General features: G+C 43.1%; 1 protein-coding gene across 4 annotated transcripts in view; it reads right to left on the bottom strand.

Moving 5' to 3' along the window:
- The window catches only part of LOC138765033 (ladinin-1-like), a 100,768-nt gene that overhangs the window by 32,358 nt on the left and 41,275 nt on the right, over positions 1 to 27,135 (bottom strand). For all 4 annotated transcript variants that reach the window (XM_069941676.1, XM_069941677.1, XM_069941678.1 and 1 more), the window contains 7 exons: positions 24,994 to 25,282; positions 18,229 to 18,338; positions 15,534 to 15,756; positions 12,397 to 12,504; positions 9,422 to 9,462; positions 6,866 to 6,944; positions 6,009 to 6,143 (listed from right to left, as the gene is read on the bottom strand). In XM_069941676.1, coding sequence (XP_069797777.1) covers positions 6,009 to 6,143; positions 6,866 to 6,944; positions 9,422 to 9,462; positions 12,397 to 12,504; positions 15,534 to 15,756; positions 18,229 to 18,338; positions 24,994 to 25,282 — 985 coding nt within the window. The remainder of the gene's footprint in view (positions 1 to 6,008; positions 6,144 to 6,865; positions 6,945 to 9,421; positions 9,463 to 12,396; positions 12,505 to 15,533; positions 15,757 to 18,228; positions 18,339 to 24,993; positions 25,283 to 27,135) is intronic.

Below are 27,135 nucleotides of genomic sequence, written 5' to 3'. Positions count from 1 at the left end.
TGAGTATATCTCATGAACTGGCCTCAACAACTTTGAGGCAGGGAGTTCCACAAGTTCACAACTCTGAAGAGGTTTCTCTTCATCCTAAACAGTTTACCCTTAGACTTGGGATGTGAGCTCTTTGTGATACTAAGTTGAATAAAATAAACCAGAATTGCTTTGTTGATGTGGTGGTACACCACTGGCCTACTGCAGGGGGCGACCTCTGTACCTGCAGGAGAGTACCACTGGCCTACTGCAGGGGGCGACCTCTGTACCTGCAGGAGAGTACCACTGGCCTACTGCAGGGGGCGACCTCTGTACCTGCAGGAGAGTACCACTGGCCTACTGCAGGGGGCGACCTCTGTACCTGCAGGAGAGTACCACTGGCCTACTGCAGGGGGCGACCTCTGTACCTGCAGGAGAGTACCACTGGCCTACTGCAGGGGGCGACCTCTGTACCTGCAGGAGAGTACCACTGGCCTACTGCAGGGGGCGACCTCTGTACCTGCAGGAGAGTACCACTGGCCTACTGCAGGGGGCGACCTCTGTAGCTGCAGGAGAGTACCACCAGCCTACTGCAGGGGGCGACCTCTGTACCTGCAGGAGAGTAAGGGGACAGGACAACTCCTGGTCAGCTGTCAATCATTCAGCCTGAATGGATCAAGCCCCACCCGGTCAGGTGTCAATCACCCTCCGGGATATAAGCCTGCACCGGCCTCCCGAGGCCTCACACAGAGTTGCTGGAGCCACAGCCAGCCTGGCTCTGTGGAAGTCTTTGTGGATTAAAGCCTGTTGTACACTCTTTACCTTGTGTGTGTCTGATTCTAACAGTGCACCACAACTTAATCCACAAAATTCTTCCATGGCTGCCATGGAAAAACTCCTGAGTGCAGGGAGCCTCTAGGTCAATCCACGCCACCCAGAAGCCCAGACACGCTTTGAGATCTGGCAGCATGTGGTCGAGGCAATCATCAAGGCACACGAGGGCAACAACCTGGACTCTGGTCGGAAGAGGTTGGTCCTACTCTGGTCAAAGCTGGGTCCCCGCGCCTTCCAGGTAACCAAAGGCTGCTCCAGTACAAGAGTGCAATGGACACTCTCGAGAACTTGTACAAGCCCCGCCCCCCCATGAATGAGGCCTGTGCAAGGTACCTCCTCAACACCCGAGCCCAGCAACGCGAGGAGATGGCTGAGTCTTATCTGGGACACTTGCGAGAGTTAGCCCGACCGTGTCTCGCTGAACCCGGGGTAGGGGTAGAGGAGGTCAAAAGGCTGATCCAGGATGCCTTCATCCGAGGGCCATCCGGCTGAAGCTGCTGGAAGAAAACATCTATGCCCTAACCAAGGCTGTGGAAGTGGTCCAAACCATGGAAGCAGCAGCCATGCACGTTGAAGCCTTCAATTCCAGGTTCCCCCAGGCTCCCTCATGGCCCTCTCACACTGCAGCTGCAGCAGGCGCTTGGAGCCCCTGTAAGTACTGTGGGTCCTGGTGTGTGTCATATCGACGATCGTGCCAAAACTGCCCAGCTAGGAACCAGTATTGTTCCCGACGCAGCAAGAAAGGCCACTTTGCAAAAGTGTGCCTCTCTAAACCTGCCGGCAGCTCAGCGGCAATCTATGACTGCCCTATCACCCCCACCGACCCCCCCACATGCGCATGCCGGGCAGTGCCATTGTCACTGCAATGACTTCCCCCTTCCCTGACATCGACCGTGCAACATCCGGCCCCACCAGTGACCGTTACAGCATGTACCATGAATATCTGCACCAGCCCCCACCCTCGCCGGCACCACTCACTGAGATCTACAGTGACGTCACTTCCGGCTCACGGTGTGATGTCATTTCCAGCTGACGTAACTGACACCAGCCGTGATAACGTCACTTCCCCCAGCGCAGCGGACATGGCTGGGGAAGGCCAGCCATGCAGCAGCTCCCCACGTGCCGCCGCCATTTTGGGCCAGACAGTGCCCAACACGGAGAGCCCCCGATGACGTTGAGAACAACATGGTCAACACAGACAATGACCAAGCCACCCTACCGACACTCCCCGTGTCTCCGGGTGCCATCAGCATGCTGCACCTAATGACCAATGTCGATGTCGTCAACACGGGTGATGACCAGGCCGCCCTATCAACGCTCCCCATCCCACTGGATAGCAGTGACTCCGACTCAGAGATGGTCCTGGCCACCACCACGCTGACCAGGAACATTCCCCATGTTCTTGCGTGCACGATGATGGATGTGCAAGTCAATGGGCAGGTAACAAAGTGCCTGTTGGACAGTGGCAACACTGAGAGCTTCATTCGCCCGAGTGTGGCCCACTCCCCTAGGTTAAAGGTCCACCCCACCACCTGCTCGATCACCCTCGCCACCAAGGATAAGACTGTTTGTACCCTCGGGCGCTGCTCAGTCGATATAATGGTGGGAGGGGAGACTTACACAGGATTCAGGCTCCTGGTCATGCCCAAACTCTGAGTCCCACTCCTCCTGGATTTCCAGTGCCACCTGCAGAGTGTCACCCTTGCCTTCGGGGGGCCCCAACCTCTACTCACATTTCACAGCACGCCAACATATCAGCCCCGGCCAACGTGCGGCCTCTGCACACTGCGCATCACCCCACCGACACTCTTTTCACATCTTGCGCTAGGCTGCAAGCCGATCGCTGCCAGAAGTAGGTCCTAATGCACTGTAGACAGGGACTTCATCAAGGTGGATGTGCGGCGACTCCTGGCGGAAGACATTATAGAGCCCAGTAACAGCCCAAGTCCTGGTGGTCAAAGGGGGAAGTAAGCAGAGGATGGTCATGGATTACAGCCAGACCATTAATCGGTACACCCAGCTAGATACCTACCCCCTGCCAAGGATCACTGACATGGGGTCAATGAGATTGCCCGCTACCAGGTTTTCTCCAAGATTGACCTGAAGTCGGCGTATCACCAAATCCCTATCCACCCAAAGGATAAATCCTACACTGCCTTTGAGGAGGACAGGCGCCTGTACCAGTTCCGCCGGGTTCCTTTTGGCGTCACGAACGGGGTCTCCGTCTTCCAGCAGGAGATGGATCGCATGGTAGACCGGCACAAGCTGAAGGTGATGTTCCCATATCTGGATAATGTCACTAACTGCGGCCATGACCAGCAGGACCATGATGCTAACCTGGAAAGATTCCTCCAGATGGCCATTGAGTTGAACCTCACTTACAACAAGGAGAAGTGTGTGTTCAGCACCACCCGCCTCCCCATTCTGAGGTACATCATGGCCCATGGAGTCGTCGACCCAGATCCGGAAAGGATGCGCCCATTAATGGAGTTACCCCCTCCCCCCACCAACGCTAAAGGCCCTCAGCAGGTGCCTGGGCCTGTTCTCTTATTACTTGTAGTGGGTACCTCGCTTCTCGGCATCAGGCAAGACATCGCAGATGCCACGATGCAGGCTGTAGATGAGGACACCTCCTTCCAAGTGGAGCGTGATGCCTCCGAGGTGGCCCTCGCAGCTACCCTCAACCAAGGGGGGCACCCCATTGTCTTCTTCTCCAGGTCCCTCCAGCTCCGAGCTAGGGCATTCCACCATTGAAAAGGAGGCCCAGGTGATTGTGGAAGCGGTCCGCCACTGGCACCACTACTTGGCCGGCAAGGGATTCACACTCCTCACGTAACAGCAGGCCGTGGCATTCATGTTTAATACTACCCACAAGAGCAAGATCAAGAATGACAAGATCCTGCACTGGAGAGTCGAGCTGGTAACCTACAGATACGACATCCAGTACTGACCTGGGAAGTTTAACGACTCCTCTGATGCCCTCTCTCGCACCTGCACGTCTATGCATGATGACAGGTTGCAGGCATTGCATGAGTCCCTCTGCCATCCAGGCATCACTCAGTTGTGCCATTTTGTTAAGTCCCGAAATCTCCCATACACCATCAGGGACGTCAGGGACATGACCGAGGCCTGTCGGGTCTGTGCGGAGTGTAAACCCTGCTTCTTCTGCCCCCCCACGCAGGCCCATGTCATAAAGGCTACTCGGCCTTTCGAGCGTCTCGGCGTGGACTTCAAAGGGCCCCTGCCTTCCACGAACCGAAACGTTTACTTCTTCACAGTCGTGGACGAGTGTACTCACACTTCCCTTTCACCATCCCTTGACCGAACACCTCCATGGCCACCATCATCAATGCCTTGGTGCAGATTTTCACCATGTTTGGCTACCCTGCCTTCATATCAAGGACCTGAAACCAGCAAGAGCACCCACCACGCCACCCTCCAACCCAGGACGACACTGACCGGGCATACATCCCCAGGCAGCTATGAGGCATGCAGGGCCTGCTTGATCACCAGGGGCCTGCTTCAGCCTTAGGAGATGAACCCACCCCTCCACCCAGCCAATACGACCTGCATACGTTGACCCTGCCCACCCCTCTGCGCGGCACCACACCAGCCACGCACACCCCTGCCGTCAGCCCCCCCCCACCTCACTTTCCCTCTGACTAGTGACCAGGAGCCAGTCCTATGACGGTCACAGAGACCCCGGCGGCCGCCAAATCGTCTCAACCTGTAAATATATATGTATATAGTAGGTGCGATTCCTTGTTACTGCCCCTCCCTCAACATCTCCAGGACAATTTTAAAGAAGGGGGTGAATGTGGTTGTATACCACCGGCCTACTGCAGGGGGCAACCTTTGTACCTGCAGGAGTGTAAAGGGACAGGACAACACCTGGATGGCTGTCAATCAGTTGGCCTGAATGGTTCAAGCCCCACCCAGTTGGGTGTCAATCTCCCTCTGGGATATAAGCCTGTGCCAACCTCCCAAGGCCTCACACAGAGTTGCTGCAGCCACAGCGAGCCTGGCTCTGTGGAAGTCTGTGGATTAAAGCCTGTTGTACAGTCTTTACCTTGTGTGTGTGTCTGATTCTGTCTAACAGCACACCACAGTTGAATCATTTGGAAAGCTGGTCAATTTCAGTGCAGTAATGTCTGAGTAACATCTGCTGTTCAAATCTTTCATAGGATTGGTGCTCCCTTCAACTGAAGCCTCTTCAATGTTACAACCTGCAAGATGTCTGCATGAGGAGGAATAACAATCATTCAGATGGGATCAGAGATTGTAAAGGAGCATTGACTGATGAACAATGGCAGAATTCAGAGATGGGTAATATAAACGACACATTTCTAATTAGTGAGAAGGTAGAAACTGAGAGCACAACACATCCTTAATTCCAGGTAGACAGTTGGAAAGTGCAGTCAAATTGGCCAATGAAGCTGGAATAGATGCAGTTATGCTTCAATTGAATACAGCCTTGGTCAAATCTCATCTGGACTCACTCATCTTGCCAGCTTGTCCTGTTCCAGTCCCAGCTACATCTGCTGGCTGTAACACTTCTCTCTCTCACACACAGAAAGCCTGTTTGACTCTCTCTGATTGAAAAACCACATAACCCTCTTAGAACAGCAAGTTCCCCTCCAGACAATATGCAGCTCTGACAAGCTCTTTCATCTGTTGCCTTTTTGTAAGCAATAATCTATTAGTGAAGTCTCTTGGGCACTCTCCAAATCTTTTGCAAAGTTTGTTGGCCCCCAATATGTCTAACATGAGCAGAGCTCTTGTATTTTAAATAAAATCTGTTTTAAAGTGTTTGTATATGACCTACACTAAAATACCTGCACCAATTTATCTCCCCAAAACATATCTTTATTCTGTCACAATTATTTTTAGGTCAGTTGAACTAATGCAACGTGTCAACATTATTATGCAATTGAACATGCTAAATTCAATAAAAGTTCATTTAATGTTTCTTTAACTTCCTACGTGATACAGCAAATCTGAAATTATCCTTTGAGTTCAGCTTGAAGTTTTTTTTTCAGGGACCAAACCTTTTAGATAACATTTGTGGTCTAATGTTAATGATCCTGTATTGGTATTTCTATGTCAGTTCAATCGATTCTCAGTGTTACAATATCTATTACATTCACATGTAAGTATGCTTATAAGTAATATCCTACTAATCTCAACCCACAAAGTTTGCACTGTACCTTTCTGGTTATCAGATAGTGTGAAGCACTCCCCTGTGTATCTTCCTTCTCAAACACACAGCGCTTGCTTGCAACACCTTCCAATGGCCGAGACAGATAATTTGAAGGGGATTGCTTTGATTTGTTACCACTTTTCTACAAACAAATAGACAATAAAATCAATCAACATGGCTGCAATTTTCAAAACAAGATGGAGAGTTCTTGATTGGAAATTGAGTAGCAACCTTCAGGTGTGTAAACCATTTAGTATACTGGTGGCATTTGTTGGAGGACATCCTGCAGGGAACACAAGTGGCTCAAGTTTAAGAGGACTGCAGATCAGAAGGGTGCTTGTATTAGATGGGTTAGTCTGAGATCATTAAGGCAACAATCAGGCCTTGTCCTTGTATGTGCAGGTGTTAGCCTGTGGACTGGAGCAAGCGTCAGCTGTCAGGGTTTGGTGGAGAGGAATGAATTATTATGCAGGGTCGTGTGGGTGGGAGGATGAAGAATCCAATCATCTCTGTTCACAGACTGATGGATTGGGTCTGGTTGAGTTGGCAGCCTAGCGACCCAATGATGGAGCTCTGGCAAAGTAGGGTCTGGTGAAGGCTTCGTAATCATTGTATATAAATTGCACAGGTGCCATGGTGATATTCAGTTCATGCTGTTGGACACCACTGCACATTCAGCTGGCAAGTCAGATGATCTGTGGACCCACTGGAAAAATGGCAAACATTGTGAAAACTCTGTCTGCTTCCACGTTGTGTTTGCCCCTGAAATTGTACATAAAACCATGCCAACAGATAACTTAGTTTTCATGAATTGTATTCAAATTTGCACATTTTCTGCCTTATATTTGAAAGTGTGTTGCTCACCTCAATTGCCTTTGCATACTTCTCAAGTATATCACCAATCTTTCCTGTGGATGATCTAGCTGGGATCCTTAGACTGGCACTGTTTCAAGAGATCAAAATCAATGCATCAACTCCACATTTGTTTATCATTCATGCAGAAAAAAAATTATAATTCTTTCATCTACCATATATTTCAGCGTATAAGAGTCGTGAAACCCTAAAAAAAATCTCAAAAAGGATGGGGGCGGGTCAACTTATACTTTGGATATACTTTTGAGATCATAAATTCACCAAAAAAAAAGACGTAAATTCTGCGTACAAGTCGATGCTGGCAGCACCTCCCCAGTGCCGGAGCTGCCACTCCCCAACACCTCCCCACTACTGGGCGCTGCCATAGCCACTCCTACCTGGGACCCTGAGGTCACTGTCGCTGCTCCTGCCAGGTAGACCAAGGTATTTTTTTTTTTTTTAATTACTTAATTTACTGCTTTGTTACTTGTGATTGGGGTATTTAAAAATAAATAAATAAATTGGGCTGTTCAGACAGGCCAAAAATTGGGGGGTCGACTTATATGCCAAAATATATCGCAATTCCCAATGATTTGACTTGATGCCATGAGACATTGTGGAATTTGGAATCAATGATAAGAATATGGCAAGGCAATCCTCTTTGTCGTATACCATCTGTTCGTTTGAGACTGACCTGCCACTTGTTTAGGAAATACTCTGGAATTATGGTTCAGGAGTCCTGGGTATTGGATGGAGGGTTTTGTTTGGCCAGTTTTTAATTATGGCTTCCTGCTAGTTAGTTCGCTGACATTAGGAAGCCTTTGGAAGATTGACTGAACATGTAGCCAAATATTCCTTCCAAATGTACTCTTACATTATGTTACCACAGTGGAATAGCACAAAGAGCAGCCATTGTCAGAGTACCATGGAGGTTATGCATTGCCATGGTCCTGTGATCAGAGATCAGTTAACATCAAATCTCTCTAAGCAACTTCCTCCAAAACGGTGATCTTCCATCAAGTCGTACTGAGTGCAGCAAAGATCTGCATCGTATGGTGAAGGGTTTAACACACAACTAAATCAATAATATCAGCAAACCCTGAAGGATGAAATCTCTAACTATAAAATAGCTCAGGAGTTGGGCATTTTGTGCCAAGTGACTCGCTGACTAACTCCCCAAATATTCTGTATCTGTGAAGGCATGTCAAATCATGTTAGAGTACTCTTTACTTATCTGGAGAAGTTTTGCTCCAACAAGTCTCAATAATGAAGGACAAAGGTATCAACTTGATTTGTATGGACTACAATCCACATTCACGGCCTCCGCCACCAAGGTTCTCTGCTCTGCAGAGCAAATCGAGGCTGCTGAATCTTTGACTTCTATCACTTGGCTACACCATTATGCATCAACGGTACTGTTGTGAAAAGAGTGAGAGCTCAAAGCCCCCTCCCCACCACACCCCCCCACCCCCTTGGCATACATACAAGGGACCAACCTATCCTGGACTATCAGCACGTCCCCATTAGTCAGGAAGGCACAGCAGCACCTACACTTCCCAAGGAGCCAGAGGATGGCAAGGCTTCCAAACCACTGCCCCCCACCAACCATCACCTCCCTGCCCCACATCTTGACCATCTTTTACAGGAGCACATTTGAGAGTTGCCTGTCCGGCTGCATAATTGTGTGATATGGCAATTGCAAATCATCAGCCCAGAAGCCTATGGAGCACTTCCCTTGACTCTATAAATGACATTTACTGGGAGTGCTGTCTAAAATGGACTCATGAAATTATAGAAGACTCTTTCCATTCAATGCACAGCATCTTCAACCCACTACCATGAGAAAGAAGGTACAGGAACATTAAAATGATGACAGTCATACTGGGTATTCCCTGATAAATTGGATCCTGAACCATGATAACACACACACACACACAGAGTCGCCGGCTCTTCCGGCCAACAAGCCTGTCCAAGTGCTCCAATTAGCCGATACCTCCTGTACAGTTTGAAAGGTGGTAGAAAACTATAATGCCTGGAGGAAACCCACACAGACCCGGGGAGAAGGAACAACATCTTTATGCACAGTTTCCGGATTTGAACCTGGGCCGCCAGTGCTGTAATAGCATTGCACTAACCACTACGCTGTCAGTGCTACTGTACTGTGTATGCTGTGTTTTTGTGCGGGCACCGTGGTCTCAAGAGGCATTGATCCTCCAGGTTGTATTTATACAATCAGATGATAATAATCTTGAACTTGGCAAGACCAATGGCAACCAGCCATTGCAAAGCAACTGTCACCAGATTACACCCCCACCCCCACCCCCCTCAAGATGAACACTGACTGAATACAAAATATGTTATTGATCCTCCAAGTTGCTGTACCCAAATTATGGAATTCCAGTTTCTAAAACTCAAAGAATGAGTAGACACCAGAAGGACTGTGCTTGTCCAAGGTGGTTGCTTTCTAGTATGTTCACTAGAGCAGTTATTAATGGCCATTAATTGCTGGTCTTATAGTAAAGTTCACACCCCATATTGCAATTTCAACAAATATTTAAAAACACTCACCTTCTTTGGAATGTTTGGCTAATAACCTCTGTATTTGTGACCTTTTTTAAAAAAAAAGCACATCAATTATTCTCATCCTACAATTGGTCCACTTCTCCTTTCACCAACAGTATCAGAAGTGCTAGACACAAATATGCTGCTTTATATTAATCTGCGATCAGTGTCTCTGTATTGCTTTTTTTTTTTAAATTGCTTACAGTCACCACAAGGCATGTTGGAAAGGTTTGCAAATGCGGCCAATGGTGGTTAAAGCAAAGTTATTACACAGCAGCATTGACCCTGGTTCAAATCTGATTCTGTCTGCGTGGAATTTGTCCCTTCCCCCCATGCCTGCGTGGGTTTCCTCTGGGTGATCTAGATTCCTTCTAGATGTTTGGGGTTAGCAGGTTAATTGGGTGTGTTTGGGCAGCTGGAAGGTTCTGTTATCATGCAAATTCTCTAAATTTAATAAAAACTATGGTGTGTTGTTTCAAAAGATTGATAACAGTTTTATTTCCATTGGTATTGTTTGAGATAAATACAGCTGCACGGATTTGCGAGGGCAGTTCTGTGCAACTGGTTGTGAAATTGCAGAATTCATGACGGAAGAAGTGTGTATTCTGATCCTCTTCTAGGATCAGGAAGAACCACCACAGGGAAGGGTCTCCATGGTGAGCCATTGGGAGAGCATAGGTAAGCAAAAGATGCTCATTAGCTTATCACTTTCATCCAGGATGACCCCCAATGAAGCTCTACCCTCCTGATGGGGATTGAAGAAGATCTACAAGACATCGTCAGCATTCCAAAAGAAATAAGACAGATTGCAGCCAAGACAACATGGGTGTTTAAAAAAACCATACTCGAAGTAAAATGGAAGCAGGAACAGTCAGAGCCAAGCGTCGCTGCATACATATTGCATGTGTTGAGTACCAACAAGGATTTTTTTTCTGGAATGCTCGGTAACACTCCGACTTGAAGAATCTCTGCATTTCACATCAAAATTGACCAAGAATCTTCAGTAGGACGGACTAGGGTCCTCTAACTCAGCCATTTTTTTTGGCCATGGCCCCCTTAGGGGACTGTCGTAGTTTATGGGCCCCCCTTCCTGGTAAAACAGTCAGGTTTAGTTGGTTTCTTCTGTACTCTTCTCCTAATGACTACATTAAAAAATATTTTATGATATCAGTCCAAATATGCTGTCATCCCTATTCAGAATGACTGCTCTAACTTACTGAAGTTGTATCCAGAACAGGGAGAAATTTCCCCATTGATGTTAAAATCTGAATTTTATTGATGCAATTGTAATTTTTTTTAATATAAATGAAGTATCTGTTTGGTTGCAGCAAGTAAGTATTTTGATACATATGCACATTGCATATGTCAATAAACTCATGATTATCATAAAATTATAAGAAACTATAAAACGCCTAAAACAAATTCTTCACAGCAGAGCAATTCTGGAAAGAATAAAAGTTTTACTCTAAGTCAGCAGATAACCAGCATGGTTCATTTGTGAATCATCAATTGGATTCAGCTCCAAATTGCAAAAAAAAATCACGAGTATCTGAATAGTCAAGTTAAAAAAAAAACACTTTAATGGGGGTTTGCCAGTGGCACGTAGCCTGGTAAAATTCTTCAAGTGTTTGATCTTTCTACTAAATTAAACTTGAGAAAGAGCTCTTGGTTAGCATAAAGGTAGAGGAGAGAAGAAAGGGGCAGGGTGAGGAGCAGAGGTCAACAGGCAGGAGGATGTGGGTGGACGGGCAAAAAAGAAAAATGATCCTGCCTCTGGTGCTTCAGTTCTGGCCTCCTCTATATCAGAGAGACTGGACGCAGATTGGGAGATTGTTTCATTGAGCCCTTTTGCTCTGTTCACTGCAATAATGAGGACCTCCCAGTGGCCAACCATTTCAATTTCACACTCCATTCCCACAACAATATACCTCATGCACTGCCAAACAGATGCTATCCACAAATTGGAGGAACACCACCTAATATTCCATTTGGGCACTCTTCAACCAGATGGCATCAGCATTCAGTTTCTGCTCCTCCCTCTGTTTGCTTTCCACCCCCTTCCCTCTCCATTCAGAGATCTACCTCCTCCCCCATCACCTCAGCTTTTTTATCATCTGCCCTTACAACCATATCCTCTTGCCTGTTGGCCTCTGCTCCTCCCCCTCCCCTTCTTCTCTCCTCCACCATTTTATTCAGGTGCCTGTCTGTTTCTTGGTCACACCTTGACAAAGAGCTGTGGCCCAGAACATTGGTTGCCCTTTGCTTCCTGTAGATTATCTTCTGAGTTTCTCCAGCATTTTGTGTATTGCATTACAATCACAGCATCTGCAGACTTTCCTGTTTAACACAAGAGTAACTACTTTCTTTATCATACTTTATTTCCTAGTTTTTTTTTTTGAGTACAGTACAATCCCTTGATTTTTTTAATATAAATTGCGTCAATCTGAAGATGTTTATCAGTAATACAGATGCTTCCCTACCTACGATGGGGTTGCGTTACTTAAGAATTCCGTACCCACCCATCATCATTGTCTAGCCAACCTTAAATGTGCTCATACCACTTACCATTGCCTACAACTGGGCAAATTTATCTAAAACAAAAGCTTATTTTATAATTTAATGTTGAATACCTTTTATTCCACACTGAAAAAAAACATTTTAAAATCATAAAATATAACGCCAGCCAAAACATCCATCAGCTGTTGCGCGGTAACCAATAATGGTAGACACACCAACACCACCATGGTGACTTCAAAAAAATCACAAGCCGCGCCATCGTAAGTAGAGGAGCACCTGTATTAATCTTTTACAACTGACCCTCGATCTTCAGACATTTATTTCTTGTCACCCACAGAAGTGTAAAGTAGCACTCCACTCATGTAAGTACATTTGTATTTGTCAGGGGAACATGCTGGTACCAGCAACTATCAAAATCCAACCAATTATATAATCGCAAAAGCAACAGTGTGGTTGACACTCACTCTGAACGATGCAGCTCTGGGGGAGAAGCGACGGAAGGGAGTGTGGTCGGAACTGGAACAATCAGGATCATTTTCCTTCCTCTCCCATTGTATTCCACATTTCTCATCCTGAAATAGTTAACAGCCATTAAAATCGACGTTCTTTCCTGTTTATTTGCTTAAAGGAACAGGAAAGCCCAGGCACTTGGGCCCAGGTATCTGCACTGAAAATGATGCTCAGATTAAACTAAAACTCCGCTGCTTGTGACCAGTATATATCCCTTTATTCCCTGCATCATCACATGTCTAAATAATAATCAACTACTTAAGAAGGAAATCAGGAAAGCAAAAAGATCTGCTTTGGCAGATAATGTGAAGGTAAATCTGAAGGGGTTTCTACAAGCATGTTAAGAGTAAAAGGATAGTAAGGGTCAAAAATCGGTCCCCTAGAAGATCAGAATGGTCGTCTGTGTGTGGAGCATCAGTATTTACTCATAAAACCGTTATAGGGTATAACAAAGGAAGGGAAACAAGTAGTAGTGTATGAGAAGATATAGAGATTAAAGCGGAGGAGGTGCTTGCTACCTTACTGCAAATAAAGGTAGATAAATTCCCCCAGGCTTGACAAGATATTCCCTTGGACCTTGAAAGAGACTAGTGTAGAAATTTCAAGGGCCCTGACGGAAATATTTAACGTGTCCTTAGCCGGAGGATTGGAGGGTAGCTCATGTTGTTCCGTTGTTTACAAAAGGTTCCAAAAGTAAATCAGGAAATTAAAGGCCAGTGAGCCTGACATCAGTAGTAGGTAAATTATTGCAAGGTGTTCTGAAAGATCAGATTTACAAATATTTGGACAGCCAAGGGCTGATTAAGGATAGTCAACATGGATTTGTGCGTGGTAGCTTGTGTTTAACAAATCTTTATAGAGTTTTTCGAGGAAGTTACCAAGAAAGTAGATGAAGGAAAGGCTGAAGATGTTGTCTACATGGACTTTATTAAGGCCTTCAACAAGGTTCAATATGGGAGGTTAGTTCAGCCACTAGGTATCCATGGGGAGGTTGTATATTGGATTCAAAATTGACAGAGTGTTAGTGGATGATTGCTTCTCAGACTGGAGGCCTGTGATTAGTGGTGTGCCTCAGGGATCTGTGCTGGGACCATTGTTGTTTGCTGTCTATATCAATGATCTGGATGATAATGTGATAAATTGGATCAGCAAGTTTGCTGATGACACTAAGATTGGAGGCGTCGTGGACAGTGAGGAAAGGTTTCAAAGCTTGCAGAGGAATCTGGACCAATTGTAAAAATGGGCTGAAAAATAGCAGCTGGAGTTTAATGCAGATAAGTGTGAGGTGTTGCATTTTGGAAGGACAAACCAAGGTAGGACATACACAGTGAATGGTAGAGCACTGAGGAGCACAAAGGAGTAAAGGAATCTGGGAATACTGATACATAATTCCCTGAAGGTGATGCCACAGGTAGACAGACTTGTAAAGAAAGCTTTTGGCATCTTGACCTTCATAAATCAAATTATTGTGAGCAATTCTGGTCACCAAACTATAGGAAGGATATCAGTAAGATTGAATGAGTGTAGAGAAAATTTACTAGGATGTTGCCAAGTTTTCAGGAGTTACAGAGAAAGATTAAACAGGTTAGCACTTTATTCTTTGGAGCATAGAAGAATGGCAAAGATTTGATAAAGGTTTACAAAATTATGAAGAATATAGACAGAGTAAATGTGAGTAGGTTCTTTCCACTTAGATTAGGAGAAATAAAAACGTTATGACATGGCTTTAGGGTGAAAGGGAAAAGGTTTGGGGGGAACTTCTTCACTCAGAGAGTGGTGGGAGTGTGGGTTGAGCTGACATCCAACATGGTAAATGCAGGTTAATCTTACATTTTAGGAATAAATTGGATAGATATATGGATGGGAAAGGTCTGGAGGGTTATGGACTGGGTGCACGTCAGTGGAACTAGCGGAATTTTTTTTTGGCATGGAGTAGAAGGGTAGTGTTTTATGATTGTTTAGAAGCAAAATCCCAAATGGAAAACTGCCATTCATTTGGTCAGAACTGGAAGGGGATGATCCTGCAACATTCCCAGGTCTCATTCCAATGGACTATAGTCTGAGGGAGGAAGTGGATGTTGGAGAGAGAAAAGAAAAAAAGAAAAAAAATTGAACGCAAAAGCCTGCTGCAGCTTCAAGGAAAGAGCATACTAAAAATCTACAGCCGTTCATTTGGGTTCTTTGATGGCAAAGTTATTATTTTAAACCTAAAAAAAACAAAATTTCTCCCATTTCTGATGGCAGTGGTCAGATGTCTCAATAGAAATGTTTCCAGAAGTCAATTACATCAATAAGCAGGGAGAGAGCAGCACCTCACATGAGCCAGATCAAAGTTATTGAAAATCTTCAAGAACTTAATACAGTAAAGCCCCCGGTATCAAGCACCTATGGGGATTCAAATTCCAATATATGGATTCGTAGATGTTGGATTAACAGAATTTTCTGGCCGCTTAAGATTGTACGTTGCGTGATTAGCGAATTAATGGCAAGGCACACCAATTTTAAACTTTCATAATTTTTTCTGATTTATTTTCTGCTATTTTTTTTTTGCTCGTGGCTTGAGGCTGTGGGTTCTTAAATTCCAAATAAATTCTCTAACCAAATTATCCATCTATTAAACAACTGTCATTAACTGACATAAATAACTGGAAAAGTGTCCACTCAATGTCCAAAAGGAAGCGTATCAAGCAGACAAATTGAGATCAATTAATTTTTATTTTCATTGTGGATTTAGCCTCTAAATAATTACACTAATGCTATCATCAGTATCTTTATTCCAGCTGTTAAGGACAAGATATGGTCTTGCTGTAATAAGGGTCATAGATATAGCAAAGAAGCAGGCCCTTCAGCCCATCAAATCCATGCACATCATGAACCATGCATTACACATTCGCCAATTCCTGCCAGATTCTACAACTTACCAATATACTGTGGGCAAGTTATGAGGGCCGTTTCATCTACTGACCCATGGGTCTTTAGGATGTGGTAGGAAAGCTAGGCAGTCACAGACAACAGCTGGGGTTAAACACAAGCAGAGGGCAAGTCCCTACCTACAGAGTGCAAAGGTTTGGCTTCTGATTCATTGCCTTACCTGTACTCTCGCACTGTTCTTGCTTCCTCTCTGAAAACCAGCTTCCTGTAATTTCTCAGATCCTCCTTTTTCATTTCCTTTGATCTCCGATGCCTTAGTCTGTGATTTGTGACAATCGTTTTCAATCTTCATGGGGCGATTCTCTTCTTGACGGCACTGGTTCTCCACACTTGCCTGCTTTTTCAACTTTATTGGGCTTTTTTCTTCTTTGGGCTTTCCTAAACTGTGCGTGAGCAAGTGGAGAAAAAAAATTAGGGTCACCCCTAAATTATTAACATCACACAATTTTCCTGAACAATTAAACCCCAGGAATATCTACAGCAGCACCTTGTTCCAGTGGCATCACTAGGGTTAGTGATGCCAGTGCGGTAACTCATGTCCCCCCCACCCCCACCCCATGGACCGAGTGTACGAATGTACCAAGCATAGAAGAGACAGGTTTGTATGTCCAGGGTGAAGGGGTCCGACTGAAGCACATTTGGAAGTTCAAAGTAAATTAGTATAGAATTTTAGCCTTGCAAGCTGGGTTTACGAAAAATGTAATAAATTTCTACTAAAACACTGCACAAAAATTTTATAGACAGTCATTTTGGTGTCACCCCCTCTGATGGTGTCACCCAGTGCAGTCCACATCCCCCGTGTGATGACGGTGCCTCGTTCATCACCGATTGGGTTGAACATCAGCAGTTCCCAATGTGACCACAAGATAGAAGATCACATTGAAAATGAAAAGGAAAACTGAATTAAGACATTTGCTCTTGCTTTTTTTAATGCATAAATCATGCAAATAGATTGTGATTGTTTTGAGGGGTTTCCGGTCATGATTTATTCCAGTTTAGGTGTCAATTCATTGTTAGATTTCTCTCATGTAATCACATCATTATTCAGCTGCGGCAAGAATGAATTTCAGTGCATATGTACGTTGTACAATGTACAATATTTTAAAAACACACCAAAATGCTGGAGGAACTCAGCTAGTCTTTCAGTGTCCCTACAAGAGACGCATGTACAATGTACACCAAGATTCCTTTAGTGTCATGCAGCAGAATAGAACATATATTACATAAAATTGTCTTCTGCCTGCTGTAAAGCAGACAAAGTCACCATAATACAGCCCAGCACCCCTAACAGTAAAAGAGAAAGAGAAGCAAAAGAAAGTCCCTTTAGAGTCACAGAGTGTAAATGGATTTGCCTCCAGCGCTCCCTTAGCCTCTGCAGCCACACAGACTCCTTTTAAATTCATCGACATGATCAGGAAGCCCTCAGTGCCCGAATCCCTTCGGGACCCCTTCTTGCCCTACAAGGCAATAAACTCGTTGGTGCGCTAGCGTACGCTTGTGACACATCCAGAAATGAAACAAAAAGTGTGCAGGAAACACTCAGCAGGTCTGGCAGTATCTATAGATAGAGAATCAGTTAATGTTGAGTCTGGGACCCTTCATCAGAATAATGAGAGAAGGAAGTGTGCTTTGGCAACAGAGAAGGTAGACAGTGGAATGAATAGTACAAAGGGAGCATGGGTGGTGGGAGGGTGGCTGAACAGATTAATCAATATGTCAGTTCATATCAGAACAGGATCTTTGGCTGTGCAATGCAGTGTGAATGATAAGGGCTGTAACAACATACCCTCACATTAAAAAAAACCGAGCCAAAACAATGGCAAGTAAAAATGGCCAGTTCCGATATAAACACATAGAATGAGTGAATTATCAAAGGTTGGAGGATTCTTTATTGAATCCTGCAGGCTGAAACGTGCCCAGAGGTAAGATGAGCTATTGCTCCTTAAGTGGGCACAAGGCTTCATTACAACAATGAAAGAAGTCAAAGACTGATAGGTTGGAGTGGGAGGTGAATGGTGAATTAAAGTGGTAGGCATTCTGAAGCTCAAGGTCATTGCTGTGAACCAATTGCTGGTGCTCCAATCTGGTGCCTCTAGTGTAAAGAGGTCATATCGTGAACACTAAATGCAGTAAACCGGATCGGATAAAGTGAATCCTTCAGCTGGAAGGATTGTTTGGGTTCCCGGAAGGAGAAGTAAACCAATGAAAGGCCAGGTGTTGCATCTTCTGTGACTGCATGGGAAAGTGCCTCAAGATGGGAAACGGAAGGCATATTTTTAATAAAAAGGATCAAAAGATTGAAAATAATGACATCTGTTCACTCACGGCTAATTAAAACAAGAAGCAAATTGTGCAACAAGTTGAGAACCATGCGACCTGAAGGTTCCCTAATGGAACATTGGGTTTATTTTCACTTGTTCACTATGCTTGTGCTACCCTTTCATGCACAGACAGCATTGAGAAGAACATCACAGCATCTCTACACTAAGGGCTGTGACTTGAGGATCCATGATCAATGGAGTCGCAGCCCGATGGGGGCATCACCAGATTAGAAACATCAGGCGCATAGCTGCTCCATAGTGAAGATCCAATTCCCTCCCCCACCCACACATTTTCCCTCCCCAATGTTATACCTCCTCATTAACCCCCGCACTTCTGCTCATATCCACTCCATTCTGTTTCTTAGCCCTCTCTATCATCCCCAGTTTTCCTCACTTCCATGGTGGCCAGTGTTTTAACAGCTCTAACTAGTTTCCCAGCAAGAATATGGTGGAGGCTGCAGTAAAATTAGCAAGACATTTTTAAAAAGCACAGGGCGTGATACAAGATAATCCTCAGTTACAGGGCAATCTTACCTGATAAATGCCCGTGTAGTGTGTGTTGGACTAAGAAGTGATTGATGGTCAGTACTGCCTGTATCGGAATGGTTCTGAGTGGTGGCTGCTTTCTTGTTGGTCTCTTTTTCCTGCTCAGAAGAAAAGGCTTATATTTTTAAAAAAACAATTCCAGTGTTGATTAAAGTTTACATTGCACATTTGTCATCTGATACAAAACATTGCTGCAGGAATCCATTGCATCTCTGTGTCCATTAAGGATTTCAAGTAAACATTTGTTGGCAAAAATTTTCAATGATATTCCACCAGGCTTTGGACAAACTCACGAGGTTTCCATTACTCTACACCCATGATTGTGTGCCTAGGCTCAATTCAAATGCCATCTACAAATTTGCAGATTACTCCACAGTCCTTGGCAGAATCTCAGATGGCAATGAGGAAACATACAGGAGGGAGATAGATCAGCTGGTTGAGTGGTGTCACAACAACAACCTTGCAGTCAAGGTTTACTAAACTAAGGAACTGATAGTGGACTTCAAGAGGGGAAAAATCAGAGGGAAACAAACCAATCCTCATTGATGGGTCAGCAGTGGATAAATAACTTGAAATTCCTGGCTATCAATATTTCTGAAGATCTATCCTGCAGTCTCCATGTCGATACAATCATGAAGAAGACTCACCAGCGGCTATACTTGGTGATGAGTTTGAAGAGATTTGGTATGATACTTGCAAATTTCTACAGGGGTACCGTGGAGAGCATTTTGACGGGTTACATCAATGTCTGTATGGAGGTGCCAATGCAGAGGACAGGAAAATAGAACTACAGTGAGTTGTGAACTAGGCCACCACCATCATGGACATCAGTCTTCACTCCATTACGGACATTTACAAGAGGCAATATCTTAAGAAAACAGCCTCTATCCTCAAGGACCCTCACCACCCAGGCCATGCCAACTTCTCACTGTTACCATCAGGAAGGAGGTACAGGAGTCTGAGGACAAACACCCAACAGTAAAAAACTTCTGCTCCTCTGACATCAGATTTCTGAATGAACAATGAACCACAGACACTACCTCACTTTCCACTTCCTTAACAGATTTTTTTTAATTTAAAAAACCTAATTTATAGCATTTTTGCACCTGTAACATTCCCACAAAAACAACAATTTTGTGACATGTTCATGACAATAAATTCTGATTCACGGCAGCTTAGAAAAAGTCCAGTTACATTGGATCCTAACTTCTGTTTGGAAATGGCACTCACCTTTGTAAGTTACTTGCATTTTCCAACAATATGTATACAAACAGGTGACTGGCAATGAGAATTTCTAATTCTCTGCACACAACCAATATAGTGTTGGTGTGGTTAATTTAAACCGAATACACATTCAGCAATCAACTGCATGAATACGACAACAAGGCGGCTGATCGCTTTGACATCATACTTTATTATCAAACAGCCATTTTAATTTGTGTGCCAAAAGGTTTGTTATTTATAGATAAACTGCATCATCTGCAAATCTAAACAGCATAATTTGTAATTAAGTGGACCAAGATCTCTTTTCACAGCAGATGGAACTTATTACCTCAATTCAAACAACAGTTATTCATTTTTCTTTTAAAGCTGTCCACTGTTTAGAATCTGGGTATCGCTAACAAAGACAGCATTTGGTGCCCATCCTGGACTACCCTGACAAAGCAGATGGTGAGCTACCTTCCTGAATAACTGCAGACCTTCTGATGAAAAGATTTATGGTGCTGCTGGGAAAAGTTTCTTTAGATTTGATGATGAAAGGACTGCAATGTACGACTTGGAGGTGGTGGTGCATCTGTTATGCTTATATGACACAGTGGCAGAAAGCTTGAGTTTGGGTAATGCTGTCAGAGTAGACGAGGCAGGTGTGGGACTATGCAACATCTATACCAATCAAGGCACCAGTATTCATGCGTTTTTGAGGACTGAGAGATTGACTGGGTTGGGATCAACTGTGCTATGTCAACATTTGATGCTGAGGCCTAATGCATGACTTTATTCACTCTTTGAACAGGATCATTATGATACAACTGAGCGCAAGAAGCACAGCAGGAGGTGGTCAATCAACCCTTCAGGGCCATTCCACCAGTTAGATCACAGCAGATACAATCTTGGCCTCAACACCACATTCCCACTCTCTACTTTTGGTTCCTAGCAAGAGAAATTGGACAGAATGGGCTTGTTTCCTTTGGAGGAAAGAGAAAGCCAAGAGGAATAAGAGGGGTATAAATGGAGGCTGAGAAACATTTCTTCTGAGCAGAGGTGACCATAACCAGATGATAGAGACTGAAGGGACAGGAAACAGAAGGAATTTGAGATGAACATTTTTATTTGGATGGTTGCCATCTGGAACACACTACCTTATGGGATGATGGAGTCAAGTGCATTTTTGATAAGGGCCACAGCATGAGGAATCATGAGTGCTGAAGGAACAACAGCTGGTATGGACATGGGCCAAAAGGCCCGTTTTCATGTTGTATAATAATGACTCAACTGGGAAAACTTCTTAATCTGAAATTATGCTTTCACTGGGGAAAAAAAAACATCCTCACAGATTCTCTCATCAATCCCCTTCAGAGTTTTCTTTTCTGTCTCAGTAAGGTGACTCATTCTTCGAAACCCCAATGAACACTGATTCAAATTGTTCAACCTCTCCCCAAATGTCAATATCTTCAACCCAATCAACTTGCTGACCTTTACTGCTTCCATTGCAGGTATATTCTTGCTTAAATAAGGAGTCCTAAACTGTGTGATGTAGGTTTGGTATCCCAGTTCCATTCCTTTTGGACTCCAGTACACACTACATAAGGGTCAACATCCTCTCATTCTTCCCAAATTACTTGTATGTCTATGTGACAACTTTTTATTGTTTCCTGCACATGGACTGCTGAACCCATTGGTCTGAAGCCTTTATGATCTCTCTCCATTTAAATAATAATTTGCCTGTTAATTCTTCATTCCGAATTGTATATCCTTTTATTTCTTCACAACGCACCACATCTACTAGCATCTTGACTACATACTTAACCTCACTACAGTAAAAATCCTATAATCTGGACTGCTCAGAGATTGGGTGTTCTGGATTCTCTAGCAGTACTATTAAAATTCAAATTTAATGAGGAATAAAGAAGAGATGGACAGATAAATTGTGATAGTTTGTCCTTCAGCAAATCCAGCATGCTTCATTTATCAAAATGAGCAGTTTTAAAGAAAAATAAAGTCAACGACAAAAATGAACACTTTTTTTTTACTACAAATAAAAGCATGTAATGCTTGAAATTTTGTTTAAAAATTAACATTGTAAAAGAAAAATACAGTATACAAATAAAGGGCTCAGTAGCGGAGAGGGCCAAGAACTTCAAATTCCTGGGTGTCAAGATCTCCACGGCATGCCTGTCCTGGAGCCTCCACGTTGATGCAATCACAAAGAAGGCTCACCAGCGGCTATAGTTTGTGAGGTATTTGAGGAGATTCAGTATGGCACCAAAGGGTCTCGAAAATTTCTATCGGTACACCGTGGAGAGGATTCAGGCTGGTTGCATCAATGTCTGGTACAAAAGTACCAATGATCAGGACAAGAAAAAAAACTCCAGAGGGTTGTTAACCGGCCTGCGACATCACAGGCACCAGACTTTACTCCATTGAGGTTATCTACAAGAGATGGTATCTTAAGAAAACAGCCTCTATCCTCAAGGACCCTACCACCCAGGCCATGCCCTCTTCACTCTGCTACCATTGGGAAAAAATGTATAGGAGTTTAAAGATGATCACTCGGCAGCACAAGGACAGCTTCTTCCCTGTTGCCATCATATTCCTCAATAATCAATTAACTAAAGACAGTGCCTTACTTTGTCCTTTTGTATACTATTTTTATTTTTTGTTGTAAGGTGGTTTATATAAATGTTTGCAGTGTGATACTGCCATAAAACAAATTTCACAACTTGCTCTTGACAATAAATTCAGATTCTGATATGAATTTCTTTGTGATAAGACTTCCTGTATGAAGCATGGTCATTTGTTGCCACTGTGCAACTGTGGCACTTTCGCATGCACACACAAAAGCCCGCTAAATTTAAAATGTTTGAGTGTCCAGATTCTTGGATAGTCTCGATTTCCGGCATCCAGAGTTTTAGACTTTTACTGTAAACTCCTTTGTGTCAGTCACACAATTAGTTAACCCCCTCCCCCTCTCCTTTTTTTCTTTGTTTTGTTAGCAAATTTTGATTCTCTGCAAATTTGGATTCTCTTTAAATAGCTTCTTTAGTTAAGATATAATTTATGATCTGTACAGCACTTTGGTCAATGTGAATAGTTTTAAAATGTGCTGTATAAATAAACTAAACTAAAACCATGTTAGTTTCTTTACTCAGGCACAAAAACTGGACAGGAATTGATTGACTCCAGGACAGAGTTTCTCCTTAAGTCATTCAACCAGCATTGTACAAGCAGAAGAGCTTTCTCCAGATTAATTCCAAAATTAATTCAAACTTTTCTCCTAATAATCCTTTCAGTAGTAATCTCTGGTCAAAGGTCTTCCTGACGTGGCAGAACAGGCCCTGCTTTCAACCAGCAACACCCACAGAATAGTAGCTGCAACATCTAACTGGCTGCCAAAGCTGTCAAGTACAACCCTCAAACATCATTCCAAGAGGAAGGTGGCAACAAGAAAAGGAAGAACAAAATGTTTGAAAGAGATGTCAGGGGAGAGGGAAATGAGGGAGAAATAAACCTTAGAGGTGATTGGAGGAAGGGGTGATGCTGAAGGGAGTGTCGCAAAAAATGGCACGCTTTGTGGAGTTGGCAAATGTTCCAAATTTTCAAAGACATATGGAATTCGTAGGTGAATTATTCACATGGGTGCATTTGAGCAGCACAGGCTCGTGGGCTGGAAGAGTCTGTTATCATCTTGTATATCTAAAATAATAAATATTTCATTATCCATACACCCAGCCATTGAAAAACCCTCAGATGCTGCAGCAATGTGGTACATGGGGTGTAAGGCAATGGACAGGACTCTGTGAAGAGAGGGCAGGTCTCATTCTTAGCTAAAGTCAGTATGGATTCACCAGGCTGAGTGTCCTGCTTTCATGATGTTACAGCTCTACCATTCTAAGGCAAACTTAAGTCTAATTAAGATTATTGCTTTTCCAAGATGAGACACCCACATGCCCCAACATCCACGAATGATGGAAGCAATAAATAAAGCAGACATTTAGTCTTTAGTTCCTCTCAACCATCAATCAGTAGTGTCAAAGAATATTATTATTATTTTAAGGTTTGGACTTCCAACCTTCAAAATATTTATTTCCCACCCCCACCCCCAAATATTTTTTTCTCAGGTGTTTGGAAAGTTGAGCTCTTGTTCGTATAATTAACAAATTTGTGATTTGGGTGTGGATTAATAAAATCAGTCCTTAGAGATTATACTTCAGATAAATGACAATATTAACATCATAACCAATGAAGTACTCTGAACTTGTACCTTGGGACTGCAATCTTAAATACAATTGAAAGACATGAAAATACATGGTCTCAGAAACATCATTATGATACACATTTTATAGCAATTTTATCACACTCATTGCTGTGGGGATTGTGTTTAACAGTGAAAGCTATTTATTGTTGTGTGCAATTGCCTTTGAGAAAATTCTAAGCTCCACTTTCCTGCACATTTCTATACAACCTTTATTTCCCTTTAGACTATACATTCAATCTTGAATGCATTCAATAACTCAATCTTAAGAATTCACTTGGGGAGGAAATTCAAAAGAATGAATCTATTTGAGACTCTGCCCCCTACTGCTAGATTTTTCTGTGAGGAGGCAACTTCTGAGCATCTTGCCTGCAAGGCCTCCACAGAATCCTACTTGCTTTAATCACATTACCTCCCATTGTTCTAAGCCCAAATGTATAGGGTTAACTTCCTCAGTTTCCACTCATAGCACAGATCCTTCACCTCTGAAGCATCTCTGTGATCCTTCTCTGAACAGCCTCCAATGCGAGTATATCACTCCACACAAAAAGAGTCGAAAACTGTGTACAATACACCAGGTGTGGTCTCAGCAAGACCTTTAACTATGATTCTATAAATATTTACACGCAGATTAATTCTGAACAGTTGTTTCATTTTTATACTGTGTGTTGGGAAATTTTCCAGATTTTACCTTCCATATAATTTCTTCATAGGTGATTCTTTCATGCTATGAAATGGAAATCCATCAACTGATCTACTCCAATAATGCAGAAGAACTTCATGAGGCTCAATCACATACTGTAACATGAATGGGCTAATAAACGAAGAGCAAACCAGAAAATATTAGCACTGCTGACTTCAGTGGATATTCAAATTGGTGATTAATCCAAGGATAAAGACTTTAGATGAATCAATGTTGGATTTAAGAACAATTTGAAGGCACTAGTTACCACAATATACTATCCTACCAGCAGCCCAGAGCAACACTGTAAAGATAACATGCCAAATGATGACTCTACAGTAGCACCTCAAATGTTCTATTGAGGGTCTAGTGTTACAAGGAGGCTGAGTCCATTATCACACTAGAACATAGGAGGCCGACCCACTCATTCTTGTTAATATAACTTATCAGAATACAACATTGCAATTGCAGTATATACACTTCAGCCCTGAAGCATGGTGCCACCCAACTTACTGCAAGAAATTGGAGATTTTAAATTTAACCCTCAACAACCCTCACATAATTTGTAGCCATGTTTTGTTGGAAGTATGACACTCACCATCAAAGTGCTTGCACTAGGTTTTCCACGGAAATTGTCTTCTGATTGCTTCCTCTGTGTTCTGGTGGGTACTTCCCACATTTTTGGCGTCCTGTTTTCATTCCCCTGCATGCTGTTGCTTTCCCCTTCATTTTTTGATTCGGAGCCAAGCTTCGCTAGTTTCAAACTTTGCAAAGTCTCATGCTGATTGCGCCTTTTATCCTCTTCTCTCTTCTTCAACATTTCAGCAAATGAAACAGTTTCATCTTCTGAGTGTGGAGACATTTCTTCTTGTGCATTAAATGCAGTGCTTAATTATGGATGGAAATAATTGGTTTAAAACAATTTTGTTAGGAAAAAGATATTTATGATATGCTGTAACACTCTGTGAATCAATCACCAACTTGACCTTAATTCAATGAGGAATTCATATAGTCAAAAGTAGTCATTTCCTGTACCACCATTCCTTGTAATAACCTTGCTCCACAAGTGTTCATTGTTTAACTTATCCCACAAAATGAAGTCTATAAAATTTAATTAAAACGGCAGTCTTGAGCCATTGAACAGGCCAGAGGGAATAATGTCAACCCACCAGAACAGTGCACAAATTTGCACTTTAACTAAGAAACAGAAGCTTCTGACATTAATGAGAAACTCAGCTATGATATAGAAAATAAATTAAGGAAAAGTTGCAACTTTGTTATTCTGTAATTATTAGTATCTGGGACCTGCAGGAAGACAACGCAAAGTGGTTGGAATTTGACACAACATAATATCGATCTGGAACTTTGGTGTTACATCAGGGAACATTTCATAGGTTAAAACCCAATGCAGATATTGTATATTTTAAAGAGCAGATAACCTCTGTGCTCTCCCTCACGTGCCTTCCCTCTCATTCTTGTTAATATAGTTTTCATAAATTAGATCAGCCATGATCATATTGAATGGCAGAGCAGGCTCGATGGGCCATTTTTGGCCTACTCCTGTTCCTACTTCCCATGTTCCTATGTTCCTATGCCCCCCCATCCCAAAACATTTAAAATTTGGGACAACATGGTTAGTGTAGTGGTTACAGTGCAACTGACCCAGGTTCGAATCTGGCACTATCCGTAAGGCACCAGTACATTCTCCTGGTGTCTGCATGAGTTTCTTCCAGGTGCTCCAGTTTCCTCCCACACTTTTCTATAAAGAAATGGTAATTGTAGGTTAATTGGTGTATTTGTGGGAGGCTCATGGGGAGCATGTGTTAATGTGCAAGTCTAATTTTTTAAAAAACAGCTGAGATCAGAAATTAGTACTTTTGATGGCAAGGTTCAAAGAGTAGCATTCGAGGCTGATGGTCTCAAACAAAGTTGCTATGTGCAAACTGTCCATTGAATCAGGCACTGTCAGATCAGTTCCACAGTATAGCTGCAGCCTTAGAATGTGTTGTCTCTCTCTGTTAGAGAGGGAAAATGTCCATGCTATATGTAAATGAATAAGAGTAGATCATCTCAGCCAACTCCAAAGTAAACAATTCAAGGTACCTCGTCTTTTTTTATCCCCCCGGCAAGTAGGAGCACTTTGGAGATGAGCCAATTTTTCATTATTCCAAAGGGGAAAGTGTGTATTTTTTTTGTGCCTCTGCTTTGGCCTTCCTTCAATGGGAGGCCTCTAACAACTCCAAAGTGCTCCACTGTGAAAATAATTAACAAGGTACAGCAAAAGTGCACAACCTATTAAAGATTCAAGTTATTTCTTGCATCTGTAATTTTATTACCTAGATTGAGGTGATTAAATTTCAAGCTTTTATTAAACCTGCACTACAGATTATTTGTTTTGTGATGCAGTATATTGGATTGGTTTCCAAATTTGGAAGTAGAAATGCTATCATTGAGAAAAAAAGTTATAAATAAAACTTATTTTGAATATTTAAAAAAAAAACAGCTTACCCAACACCTGGAAAATATTCAAAATCTAGGGAAAATAGTCAAAGCCATCATATATTACTATTCAGAATATAAAAAGTACCTCGACTATTTATTCTGACCCAGCTCTCTTTTGACAATTCTACTTTATAGGTATTTTATGCTCAGTACATCTATGAAACAGAGTGCTCTTATCTTGCAAAATTGGACTAAACATTTTTCTCTCTCACCACACTTTGACTGACCTGTTGAATAT

Source organism: Narcine bancroftii, chromosome 5 (assembly GCF_036971445.1).
Source record: "Narcine bancroftii isolate sNarBan1 chromosome 5, sNarBan1.hap1, whole genome shotgun sequence".
Lineage (NCBI taxonomy): Eukaryota > Metazoa > Chordata > Chondrichthyes > Torpediniformes > Narcinidae > Narcine > Narcine bancroftii.
Note: the sequence above shows the minus strand (reverse complement) of the source record. Positions and strands in the feature narration are given on the sequence as shown.